This window comes from Sitophilus oryzae, unplaced genomic scaffold, assembly GCF_002938485.1.
Source record: "Sitophilus oryzae breed Bouriz unplaced genomic scaffold, Soryzae_2.0 scaffold_1442_pilon_pilon, whole genome shotgun sequence".
In the NCBI taxonomy this organism is placed as follows: Eukaryota; Metazoa; Arthropoda; class Insecta; order Coleoptera; family Curculionidae; genus Sitophilus; species Sitophilus oryzae.
Window position 1 is genome coordinate 694191 of NW_022146107.1, and position 14317 is coordinate 708507.

Sequence of the window (14317 nt, forward strand, 5' to 3'; positions counted from 1 at the left end):
AAATTAAAAGACTATAGAGTGAATGACATCACGTTCTGTTGTTATTTTATTTTTAAATTTTAAATATTTACAAAATTAATAGTAGTAAAAATAGAGTACAGTTATATCTGTTTTATTACTTCTTTTTTTCTAATCTAAGAATTACTTTGTATTTTTACACTGAAAATCTTTAAGGAGGAAACAGTTTTGACAAGTATGCCTTGAAAATTTAGTTTAAGCAGGAAATAATTTTATATATTTTTTTAATTGAGTTTATATATAGAAATTATAAATATATATTTTTAGGTCTCTTTCTCCTAATGCAATGGATACAACAAATTTTTCACGAAGCGCTAGTCATTCCAGTTTTGATACACATTCCCTTCCCCGACGACCAAATAAAAGCAGAACCCCAATCGAAGAAGATCCAAATAAAATGTCGTTTAGCGCTAGGTCGATGGCTGAACACGAATGGGAAAAATTACAGCAAGCTCATGTTTTAGCCAATGTACAACAGGCTTTTGATGTTTCCAGCGATGCTGAGGGTGACGACAACGAGAGTCTATTCAGGTTTGTGTTTTAATAATAGGTATCACAATAACAGGTATCAACTTAAATGGAAAAATAAATAAAAATAAATTATATGGGTTCTACTGGAAGTGATATGACTCTATAATAATTACATACCAATATTTAAATACTTACAGGCTGTAAATTGGTAAATTGAAAATGATAATCTCTATCTTTAAGGAATCCAATAATTATCTTTATGCAACCATGAAAACATTTTGGGTTTGGAATATTGGTTTCAGAGTTGGAACCAGTCAGTTTTAAAAAGACTTAAATCTTAAGTCAATTTCAAAATAAAGTTTAAATGATTTAAATCTTAAGTCTTTGACTTAAATCATTTTCTTTCAAGATAAGTCATTTTCGTAAATCAATATAATGTATTTAAGTCGTTTTTATGGCGTTATTCTATATTTTTGATTTAAATACTGATCTGCGTGTTAAATCGGCAAAATGGCTTAATGACTAAAATTCAATTTAAGTACCTATTTTTTAATGTTTATATAAATTTTCTTATATTAACAATTGGGGTCCGATTTCCTTATATTACTTATACCGTATGATCGAAAAAAAATAGCGTCTAGTTGGCTTGGAAATGACAATCAATGAAATTTCCCATATAATTTTACATATAAAATGACAGCGATCTTCATTTCATAGTAATCGCTGACGCCGTTTTTATTCGATCATACGGTATTATTAATTTATTATAGATAAAGGAGACCATGAAACTAGTACCACATAAAATAAAACGGTTCATGTTCAGAATAACTACAAAAACAAAAATATGTTTTTTATATAAAATTTAACTGTTTTTCTAATACTTATCGTATCCATTACTGTTTAGATGTCATCGAATGTACAGGGTAGTCGAAATTGGTCTGTTTTAACGTATGGCGTAAACCGCCTGTTGATATTTTCACTACCAACTGAGATACGGTCTTTTTGATTTTTTGCCATTTTGAAAATTGCCCAGAACTTTTTTATTTTGCGGAATAATAAAATTCGGTAAAAACGTTCTTAAGGCACTTTTTTAAGCACAATTCAGTGTCGTCAGTTTTTTTTCTATACTTGCTCTTTTTGTCAGAAATGATAAAAAATATAATTTTTTAAATGGGAATCATAGTTGGCTATGAACTTAAAAAAATGATAGCGTTTAACCTTTTCCAACTATACAAAGTTATGTGTATTTATTTCCAAGAATGTGAGAAATATTAGTTTTTTTATCTTTGTATTGAAGCGGGCCTTGATTTTGTGTTGAACTAGTTGCCTAATTATTTTTTGTCACAATTTAATATTTTATATTATTATTTATCTGCATAATTAAAGAATTTTGAAAAGGTAAATCAACATTCTATATTAGTATTACCAATTATAATTGGTAAAAAGCATAAAACGCCAGGGTTACAACTGAACTATTAAATGGAGAATTTAGAGAGAATATCATTGGAACAAGGGACCCATATCTTAGCCTGCTGGGTCCTGTGATTTAACTCCTTTCGACTTTTTTAATGGGGGAAATTAAAAGATCTTATACAGGGTGTTTCAAAACAAATGCGAAAAACTTCAGGGGGTGATTCCTTGTTCAAAATAAAGGGTAGTTTGCTTCATAAACGTTGGGTCAAAAGTCAACCATTAGGGAGATATTGCGGTACAAAGATGGCGGAAAAATAATGTTTTTATTTTTTATCTTGAAAACGAAAATAGATAGACTAATAAAATTTTATGGAAGCATTACTGTTATGAAAACACACTTTCTGGTAATTTTTCACTTTTTTAAAATGAGTGGAAGGGGTTGAAATAAACTACCCCTATCATTCTTGTTAACGAAATTTAAAGAAAAATCTTATCAAACACATGCAAAAAATTAATTTGGATAGTTTAGTTTGTTTAGAAACTTTTTTATCTCTTGTATTTTTTTGATAAAACTCACCGATTTGAAATTAAAAAATAAAATGTAAAGCATTACATGTCAGGACAAAAAACATTTTCTGATAAAGAATCTAGTGGGCTGCTGTAATTTTTTTAGGAAAAAATCTAGTCGGCCGCTGTTACTTTTTAGGATGTTCCTAATATTATTTTATTTGACATTACTCTACTGCAATACGTTATTATCTAGATGATTATTATTATCGTTATTATCACTAGATTCTTAATCTAAAAATGTTTTTTGTCCTGACATGTAATGCTTTGCATTTTATTTTTTAATTTCCAATCGGTGAGTTTTATCAAAAAAACACAAGAGGTAAAAAAGTTTCTAAACAAACTAAACTATTCAAATTAAAGCATTTGCATGTGTTTGATAAGATTTTTCTTTAAATTTCGTTAACAAGAATGATAGGAGTAGTTTATTTCAACCCCTTCCACTCATTTTAAAAAAGTAAAAAAATTACCTGAAAGTGTGTTTTCATAACAGTAATGCTTCCATAAAATTTCATTAGTCTACCTCTTTTCGTTTTCAAGTTAAAAAATAAAAACATTATTTTTCCGCCATCTTTGTACCGCGATATCTCCCTAATGGCTGACTTTTGACCCAACGTTTATAAAGCAAACTACCCTTTATTTTGAACAAGGAATCACCCCCTAAAGTTTTTCGCATTTGTTTTGAAACACCCTGTATATAAGGGAATAACCATTGGGACGAGGGAAGAATTGCAGAAGGCTACTAGGCAAGCTTTTGGACTTATTACACCAGTTCGCCTAATAAATCTCTGTAATTCTGTGCGCAAAAGATGTTTATTGTGTATTGAACAAGGAGCTGTTTGAACATCTTTGATGCTTTTTTTGAGAAAAGTATGTTCATCACTCAAAAAATACGTTTTTTAGTTTTGTTCTTTGTTTATTGTATCGATTTCAATTGTAATTACTAATACTAATATAGAATGTTAATTTACCTTTTCAAAAGTTTTTAATGATGCATATGTGATAAATAATTATATAGAATATTAAATTGTGATAAATAATAATTAGGCAAATAGGTCAATAGGTTATAAATAATAATATAGAATATTAAATTGTGATAAATAATAATTAGGCAAATAGGTCAACACAATATCAAGACCCGCTTCGATATAAAGATAAAAAAACCCTAATATTTCTTTCATTCTTAGAAATAGATACACATAACTTTATATCGTTGGAAAGGGTTAAACGCCGTCATTTTTTTAAGTTCATAGCAAACTATGATTTCCATTTAAAAAATGATATTTTTTATTATTTCTGACGAAAAGAGCAAACAGAGAAAAAAGCTGACTACGCCACTGGATTGTACTTAAAAAAGTGCCTTAAGAACGTTTTTACAGAATTTTATTATTACGCGAAATAAAAATTTTCAAAATGGTAAAAAAATGAAAAAGACACCGTATCTCAGTTGGCAGTGAAAATATCAAGAGGCGGTTTACGCCATTAAACGTGCCTCAGAAATCCAGCCCATGACATCTATGTCGGTTTTGCTCTATCTAGTCAGGAAATAGGTTTTCTCTGTTAAAACAGACCAATTTCGGCCACCCTGTACATTAAAATGTGGTGATGTCTTGATCAATATGTAATATGTCGATGGCATAAGCTAAGGGCTGGAGGATTTTAAAGTACTCTTCCAAAGATATTAAAAATATTCTTTAATATAATCGAGATCAATTTCTTTCGTTCATCTTTCGGGCTACATAACGGAGTCGGGGATTCACTTGAATTGTCCTCCCTGGCTGCCGTCTAACAGTTTTATCAAAAAGATATATAAAAATATGTAGTAACTAAAAAGGTACTTTCTAAAAAGACTTAAATATTTTTTATGACTTAAGTCTTTTCTAAAAAGACTTAAATCTTTTTCTATTTCGGAATAGATTTAAATCACAAATCGTTTTGAAAAAGATTTTAAGTCTTAATAAGTCAGCTTTCAAAAAATGACAATTTAATTCACTTAATTTAAATAATTTAAAGTTCAACTCAATTAGTCTCCAACTAATGACTATGTAAATCCAACTTACCTCTTATAAAATGTTGTTTTGCAGTACTGCTGATATATTATCACCATCTGGACATACGGACGCTCAAACATTGGCAATGATGTTGCAAGAACAGCTGGACGCCATCAATAACGAAATTCGCTTAATCCAAGAGGAGAAACAAAATACGGAAGCGAGAGCGGAAGAACTGGAATCTCGTGTTGGTAGTATGGAGCACATGAATCTCTTAGCGCGTGGAAGAAGCTTGGAAAGGCAATCTCCCCCTGTAAGCGGTAGATCTACTCCCAAGTCGCACCATAGTCCTCAAAGGGACTATTTGCATAAGTATCACACGGTGAGCTGGATTTCTCCTACTCTCTCCCAATCTTTGTTTTTTTTCTCTGTTGTTGGTAAACTTTAATTTATTAGGGACGTTCCTATGAATGCAGTTTTTAATTTGAAGTTTTTCACTAATTGACAAAATAACATCTAATTGTATTTCTTTTACAACAATTTACACAGTTTTCTATACTTTCGACGCAATGATTATCCTGAATGAATCCTTTATAATTAATTCTGATAAATTTATAATATGATATAATCTATGTATAAAATATCGAATTATTTTTTTAGTTTCTAATAATTACTAATTTATTTAAATAACAAAGAAGTAAATAATACTGCAATTAAATATTAAGTTAATTCGTTAGAAGTATCCCTCTTGTACTTTTATTTTCATTTTTTCATTCAAGTATTTTTCGGAGTTTTATAAGATGGTACTTTTCTTTTTATCTATCATCGTTGCAATAAGTCTTAAGCTGTAGACTAACATGTTAAACATAGCTGTTGTGTATACTTAGCTATTCCAGCTATTTTTTTTGATACCATGACATTGTGAGTCTCGTTTGACCCAGTCCAACGTGATATTAAGATCAGGAAAAGGCGTTCACACGCACCGGGTCTGCACCCGGTAGTTATTTTGAATCTTTGTAGGAAGTATATACTTGTTAGACCTTAGCATATCACTATTTTAACTACAATGACGTACAAGTACATATAATTTATTTTATGCATTTTGCCGGTAATATTTCTCAGAAGTTAGTTCTGATGTCCATGTAATGATTTAAAACATGTTTTTCTTTTGTTCACGAATAAAATTGTTATTAAGGTTATTTCATAATTTATGTTTATTTTACTCGTGTGAAGGTTCTCTTAAAGTATTTATAATAATTTATATTTAACACAACTTTATATTTAAATTTAGAGCGATTCGCAGAAATGTTATAAATAGACGAATAAAAATATTGTTCCAATATGGTGTTTGCCAATTCTAAAGAAAATATCTTTGAAATATACGTCATAAACTGTTATTTAAATTTAGGCTTGTAATACCATTACAAGTTTAAGTTACGTGATTATTTAATTTTGTCAATTAGTGAAGCATGCATTTTTATATTTACAGCACTTGTATATCAAACGCTGATAAACATATGAAATTTAAACAAATTTATTTCTTTATTTGAGGGAGTATGAAATTCTGCGATGAAGACAAAACAGTATTAATTCTATTATTATTTATTATATTTTGAAATAAATGTTATATGCACTGTTTTGTCTCATTGTCATCGATGTGATGTTGTAGGCCCCAGCAAGTATGTCTCCAGCTCATTTGCAACAATATCACTCAAGTTTGAGTCCAGGCACTTTGTCTGAATCGTTACCATCTAGTCAGGTTTGTGCCGATATCATACATATTATTACCTTGGCTAAAATAAATATTTTGATCAGTCACTGCTCAAAGTTTTTAGTTATTCATATACTTAATATTTCAATTGGTTTTGTAAAAATATGATTAAACTAAACATAATATATATTAATTTTATATATTTAAATTATAAAGTCTTGATGAGGTCCTGTCATCCTTTATATTTAAAAATATATGCGGTTAAACTATGGGTTAAACCTATTACTGCTGCTTTTGTAGTCTCAATAATTTAAAACATATAAACCAATTGAAAGGGAAAATTAATGAGCAGTTACACTTTTTCAAAATTTTCTTCCGTTCGCTTGTAAAACACGTCCTTTACACTGTAAATTTTTCTACAAAACACTGACGAGATACACTGGCTGCACTTTTTTGTAAAATTAGTAACCATTTAGTTAGTAATTTGTTGCGCAAAGTTATATATGAGTCTCATAATTATTATGGAACAGTGATCTGTGATTTTTGAAAGATGTTTTTATTGATAGCAGTATAAAATAAACAAATTTTATTTAGTGTTATATAATAAAAAATATTATGCTAAATTTTTCATTAAAATTTTTAAATTTAGTTTTGTATTAATAGGATATTTATTAATTTAAAAATACTAAAATATTTTTAGTTAAAACTTTGCCCAACTGTAACGATTATTTTAAACATTTACCTTTTATTTTTAATAGAGTATAATTGTTTTGTCAAAAATCATTTGATAAGCTTATTATTTATTAACGCATGCTTCAAGAAAGTACCGTTAGCATTATGCATGGTTATGCTGTTTGTATAGGAAATGCGTATGGCGTAATTTTGGCAGTTTTGAATAATTGAATTGATATACAATTAATATCAGTTATTAAGTGCTGATACTCTTCGAAAAATAAAATTTCATAGTTGCTACTTCCTAAAAATATGTTCTAAAAAAATAAAGCTTATTTAAATAGGACAGCTAAGATGTTCTATCTCCAATGTTCTACTTCTGTGATAGTCACTAAATAGTATACAACTAATCAATATTTAGTCATAAGAACATAAGGTTTTACTGAGAGATAATGACTAATCGGATTTAAAACAAAACTAAAATTTTTATAAACTTAATATATCAGACAAGCCACATCCAAATATTCTTACTGCTCAATAGCAAATTAATGTCTGCGGTAATGGAAAGCTACAACAGTGTTACTATTTCAAAAATTTATATTTTTATCTAAATATAATCTTATTGTTACATCAAGAATATATATTTTTAATATAAAGAAGGCTCCAACCAGTCAAGGAATATTGCGTCAGATGACATCCAAAAAATAACACAAAAAGCAATTTACCCGTTGGATAAACATTATTATATATATTTCGAAATATGTATGATTCGGTTGTAAAAAATAACAAATTTTTACGATATAATACTGATGATATATCATAGACTAACACTCTGATATATCACAGACTAACTTCATACGACAACCAATGCAAATGTGAAAATTAATATTATCTTTTGGCGAATGAGCCAAATAAAATTAGGGGTAAAATTTGTTAGTATAGCAGTATGAAATTCTTAAGTGACATAATTGAGCACAAATAAGCCATTTTTGGAAATTCATCCCCTAAGTGCACAGAAGGGGTTTTAAACATAGAATAAACAACAAAAATACTGTTTTTTATAAGTACTAAATATTTCGTATGATCGGAAAAAGTGGATTAGTTGGCTTGGAAATTACGAACTATTGAAATTTACCATAATATTTTACATATGAAATAACAGCGATCTTCATTTCCACGCCAACTCTGACGCCGTTCTTTGTTTAATCATATAATATTATATTAAATTGTTTAATGATAGAAAATCCGTATTATTAACTTCTGGCAACACTGTCTCCGGCAACCATTCACTCTGTCGACTGAAAGCAGAACTACGGTACAGTATTCTTTATCCGCTGCGCTGTAAACGACTATCAGCGCGCAGCGGCGCAGAGCTAAACTAGATCTCAGAATTCTCAGACAGGCTGACGGTAACGCCAGCTACATCTCGAACAGGTTTTGTGCCACAAAATCGCCCATAAGGTTGCGCATTTTCTTATTTCTTCAATCAAAGGTTTCGGTCAGTAATACATGTGACTGGAGCATTGTGTAAGTTAAATTAATTAAATATAATGATAACATTCTTATATTTTGTCGATATTTCGATCAGTATGTGGTCTTCATCAGGGCTGCAAATTATTGTTAAACAATATTTAAAGATATTAATAAAGATATAAATAAAATATACAGGGTCCGGCAATAGTGCGTCGGGCATCTGTAGCTCCTAGAATAAAAAACTTGGGAATTTTGTTTAAGTGCAAACCTGAAGTATGTACCAGGATGAATTTCCGGAAAATATTTTAATTTCTATAGGGTGGCTCAAAAAAGTGTGAGTGGATCTGGATGATTTTTTTTAAATGGAACACCCTGTATATTATTGCATTTTTGGCTCATTTCAGATCACTTTACATAATCCTAAGATATGAGTAAATCTATTTCGATAGTTTCAGAGATATTAAAAAATTAATCAAAAATATATCTTTTTCAACCCTTCTTAAAAAAAATATATTAAATATACAAGAACTGTTCTGAAATCAAAACTATATTAGATATTTACTTTAGATGGCCTGTTCTTACTTTGCTATAAATATGGTAATCGTAAATCATACAGGATGTTCAATATTTTACGCCAAACTTTCAAAAATATAAAATAATTTTTCTTCTTTTTTTTAAATGGAACGCTTTTTATTAGATGGAGAATTAAAAAATTCATATTTTTTGTATTTAAGGTATTTCAAAATTTTAATAGTTTTCCGGATACACGCAGTATTATTTCATATGGGGCTTTCAACAGTAAAATACGAGAGAAAAAGCATCCAGTGGCTTTGATGAAAATTTACTGTGAAAAATGCCATATGAAATATAAAACCGGGAATATCTGCGAAACCGTTAAAAATTTTGAAATACTCTAAATACAAAAAATGTTCATTTTTTAATTCTCCATTTATTGAAAAAATAATATACAGGGTGTGGCATTTAAAAAAACAAAGAAAAATTATTTTATATTTTAGAAAGTTTGGCGTAGAATTTTGAACATCCTGTATGATTTACGATTTCCATATTTATAGCAAAGTAAGTACAGATCGTCTAAAGTAAACGTCTACTATAGTTTTGATTTCAGGACAGTTCTTATATTATTAATATTTTTTTAAGAAAGGCTGAAAAATATACAATTTTTATTTATTTATTAATATCTCTGAAATTATCGAAATATATTTACTCATGTCTTAGGATTATGTAAAGTGATCTGAAAGGAAGCCAAAAATGCAATAATATACAGGGTGTTCCATTTAAAAAAAATTATCACTTTTTTGAGACACCTAATAGAAGTTGAAATATTTTCTTGAAATACATCCTGGTACATACTTTAGCACTTAAACAAAATTCCCAAGTTTTTTATTCTAGGAGCTACAGATGCCCGACGCACTCTTGCCGGACCCTGTATATTATAGTATAAAACATGGTCAAAATAGTAGTAGATTTTCAATAATTACAAACAATCTGCCCTGGATCTATTTAATTTATTGTTATCAACAAAGAGCAACACACTGCAAGTAACATAGTATGTAATGTCATTAACAAGAAAAGTCATTAACAAACATTGAAAAAAAAATAGAGGAGCTGATACACTACCTTGGGGTGCCCAAACTTATGGAAAGGAAAAACTTAGATGTATATCATTTTTGGATGTGGTCTGTCGAAAATATATACAGTATGATCGAAAAAAAATAAACGGCGTCAAGTTGGCTTAGAAATGAGGATCGATTACATTCACAAACTGACGCTGTTTTTTTTAGTCCTAGTATTTTTCTACTTCTGTACATAAAATACGTTTAGAATATAATGTAAAATAATAATTTGTAACGTTTTCTACTTAAACAAGTTTTCGTCTACTTTCCATACAACCACAAAAATTGCATTGTTGAAAATATTTTATTTTCCATTGCCCAATGACCATTATAGAACATTATCTTGTTCAAAATGTTTAAACATGTCTTAATGTACTATAACCTCTATTACATATATCAGCCAAATTAGTTAAGGAAAATATCTTGTACAGTTACCAGCAACGTTTTGTTAAATAAACAATTAATCATTTTTTTTCTGTACCAAAGCAAGATGTAATATGTACGAAACATTTTAACCAAATATTTCATTTTTTAGTTACAACTGGCACCGTTAACGTCCGACATGTCTAGAGAAGAGATGCATTTAGCAGATGGTAATGGAGGAGCTGCGTCTCCTTTAACTGCTCGTTCTATAAGGTTGGAAAGAGTAGCTCAAGCACTTGCTCACAGCCAGGAAGAACTGAAGAGGTAAATAATTTTATTTTCAACTTGGTTTTATATCATTATTATTCTTGCAATTTTCATGCTCTTCATCGAAATTGGCTAGAGTAACTTTGAAATAAAACATTAACATTAATTCTCACTTGAAATATTTAAGAATCATCGATAAACATCGATAACAACTTGAAATTAATAAACTTGTAGGATAAGCCGCTTTCATTCGCAAAATTATTACTAAGATCTGTCCAACGAGTCAGAGAAAATTTCGACAGACGACGTTCAAAAAATAAGAGGAAATGTAATTTACGGGTGAATTAAAATGTCTGACTTCGTCAGGTTTCACTATCAGGTTTCATCTGACAGACTAGTAAAATTTAAAAATAATCATACAGAAAGTTTGGGCTTTTTGGTTTTACCTTATTAAGTAATTGTTATCAGGTAGTAATTGTTAATTTTGAAGTTTAATTTGATATAATGTCATTTTAACATAACGTCAACAGTTTTCTTGTAGACGTATCTGTTTTAAAAAAGTACAGTGTTCTCGAATAGTTCAATTTAAATTTTTTAAATAGTTTTTTTCTTTATTCTTTGTATATTTTTTTGCTTCCGACGACGGAAAGAGATTAACTTTCCGAAACATTAAGCATTTTTTTTTCGTTAGGCAAATTTGTTTATCTGTAAACTTAACTGCTAAAGTAGTTTCCGTTGGATTAACGCAGCAGTGTTCATAAAAAATAACTATTTTATTTTGTAGATTTTCTTGCAGTGACGTAATACCCATATAGGTTATATATCCATATATTTTTTAAACGATAGAATGCTGACAATAACAGTTGTTTGTTATTTTATTTCAAAAGTGAATTGTGTTTTCTTTGAATTTCTGAATGTTGTCAGTCGAAATCGTCCTTTCTTTTGTTGGACAGACTTAAAGATCAATATATCTATTCATTTTTAATGTATAGATTATACCTATGATCTCGGTTAATGTTTGCCTTTTAGATTAAAAATATCTCGAATATTTAAATTTTGAAATACTTGTCTCTAAGTAGCTGTTATATAATCAACTATCCACAAATTTATACAAGTTGTTGGATAATTTAAATAAATAATGATTTCATTGCCTCAATTTTATTACAAATTAATTACATATTTTTAAAATAATTTAATATTCTTGCAAAGACGGACTGGTGCTAGTGGACTTTCGCCAGGAATGATGTACAGGTTAACACTTTACTATTTTAGTTATTTGTTATAATGTATAGTGTTCTAAATATATTGGATAAGAGTTAATATGAAAATTAACTTATTAATTTTTGCGGATAATTTAAACATTCACCTTTACCTGAAAAATTAGTGATATAAGAAAATATTGTTATGGGCAAACTTAAGTAAATTGAAATATTATTATCGTTGAATTAAAATATATATATATTTTGTTGATTTCAAATTTCATATGTAACGTAAGATATCTGATATATTTAAAACGTTATGAAAAGCTAGCTGTTGAATTTCACGCTATTTTATTTTTATGAGATGTTTTAAAGTCTAAATAATCTAGTCAAATTGTGTTTTTAGTGGAAAAGTTTTGGGGTAGTTTTGGAAAGATATAAATTTAGTATTGTTCTTTATGTTTCCTTGCAGTGCTGAATTTGAATCTAAAGTTTACAACTTATTGGTATATATCCACCACAAATTTTATTGCTACTATTAAAGTAAAGTAAAACATTCCATGTATATTCTCTAAGATATAAATTACTAATAATTCAGCGAACTGAACTTAGCGGTTATAAATAAAGTGAAGTTAGTCAAAAAGAGAGGCAACACGCGCCTTCAGAAATCGCATATTTATCTATCCCTTTTTAATTATTTCCTGCTCTAAAAATGTTTGGCGCTTCTTTCAAATGTAGAACTTTTGCTACAGTAGCGCCATCTTAAGATTTTCTTCTTTTATGACCACGAAGATATTTCTCCTTACCTCTACCCTCCATAGACAGAGATTAACCTACCCAAGCGAAAACTATAAAAAAGTCTAAAGAAAAGTGCTAAAATTATTCATCAATGCTTAGAAAGGGAAGCGACTTCAGTAACGAACTATAGGTACACTGGATGACAGTTCAAAATTATCAATTTCTAACTCGCATTAAAAAGTATAAACAGCTATTAGCTATTTAGTATTAGAACACGTGGGGAAATTTAATCGCGAACGGCATCTTGGATAGCAGCTGGTTGTTGGAACAGAGGTTAGATTGGATAAGAATCTGTACGATTTTTTTTCTGCTAAATTCATATAACCTAGTAAGAATTGTAGTTACATTTACTAAATACGCCTATTTTTACCAGTTAAGCCAATTGAATTTTAAAGATATTTAATTTTGAAATACACAGTTAAAACTTTTTATACATTAGTGACTCATGAGCTAGTACTAAAAAATATGAACAAAATTTAACCCACGTCTCAAAAAGAGTCGCCATCCATGGAATAGGTGAAATAAAAACTACCCTAAAACTTTCCTGCTGAGGACCTTTGAATACAATTTGGCTAAAGTAAAAGTTATGGATGAAATTATTCTAAACTTAAACGACAGACAAATTTTTATTTTCATATTAATTTATTTGATAGACAATCTGTTTTGCAAGAGGGATCAAAAATTGGTCATTTCATAATTATCATTTATACCCCCTTCGAGAGAAATTTTATGTTACATAGTATTTAATAATATGTAGCAATAAGAAGAAATGCCTTTATATCTCCATAAAATACGAATATTATATTGATAAACAAAACACGATATGTAATACAATTTTTTAGCAGCAACACTATCAATTTATAATTTAGTGTCCAGTTAATTTTTAATAGTCTTAGTTAATTAGATCTTTATTCTGTACGTTGCAATCATTATTTATGATTACAATATATGTACATTGGGATATTTTTTTTCTGTATATCTTTACAAGTCTTCTCCATGCAATACTATAATGTGTAAAAGTATTTTTGTTTTTCATCTGTATTTTTATATATACTCCAGAATTTATACTATTCGATGTTGTCAAGTTACAATAGCAAAACTGCTCTATATTACCTATAAATTTTATTTTTAGTTCATTAAAACGTGCATCTAAAAAACAATAACTAAACTACGACATCTTTTTTTCTACGAATTTCGGCCTGCTTTTAAAGATTTATATAATTATATTATTCATGACCAAGTCGTTAATGTTTAGATTATTTTAACCATAACTAATGCAGTCATATCATTTTCTATCTATCTGGTACCTTAAAAAACAATATCATTCCTAGATCTTTCAATTCATAAAAAATAATGTCAATATTAGTCTTATTGTCATTATTACTCTCTTTATATCACTTTAAACGACAACACCCAAAAACCAATTTTAATATAAATAAAAACAATATGAATATAATATTTGTAAATCACGTTTACTTTCCAAAAAATTACATTATTTCCTTTTTTACATTAAGATGTATCATACCATGAAAAAAAGTTCCAGAGTTGGTTTGGAAATTAAGATCGCTATTATGTAAAATTATATGGAAAATGGCATCGAGCATCATTTCCAAACCATCTTGAACTCCTTTTCAATAAATTGAATCGTTTTAATGTCAGTATAAAATAATATAATTAAGTTAGGTGGAATAAATAAAAAGCTAATTTTGCAACGTTGCTATAATTATCTAGAAATTATTT

The 14317-nt window shown here is 28.6% G+C and overlaps 1 protein-coding gene across 6 annotated transcripts in view; it reads left to right on the forward strand.

Moving 5' to 3' along the window:
• LOC115877005 (liprin-alpha-1) overlaps positions 1 to 14317 on the forward strand; it is a 374919-nt gene that overhangs the window by 340050 nt on the left and 20552 nt on the right. For 2 of the 6 annotated variants that reach the window (XM_030893061.1, XM_030893062.1), the window contains exons 11-15: positions 286 to 549; positions 4554 to 4842; positions 6130 to 6219; positions 10486 to 10637; positions 11790 to 11831. In XM_030893061.1, the coding sequence (XP_030748921.1) occupies positions 286 to 549; positions 4554 to 4842; positions 6130 to 6219; positions 10486 to 10637; positions 11790 to 11831 (837 nt within the window). The remainder of the gene's footprint in view (positions 1 to 285; positions 550 to 4553; positions 4843 to 6129; positions 6220 to 10485; positions 10638 to 11789; positions 11832 to 14317) is intronic. The other 4 variants (XM_030893064.1, XM_030893065.1, XM_030893063.1 and 1 more) reach the window with 3 other exon arrangements.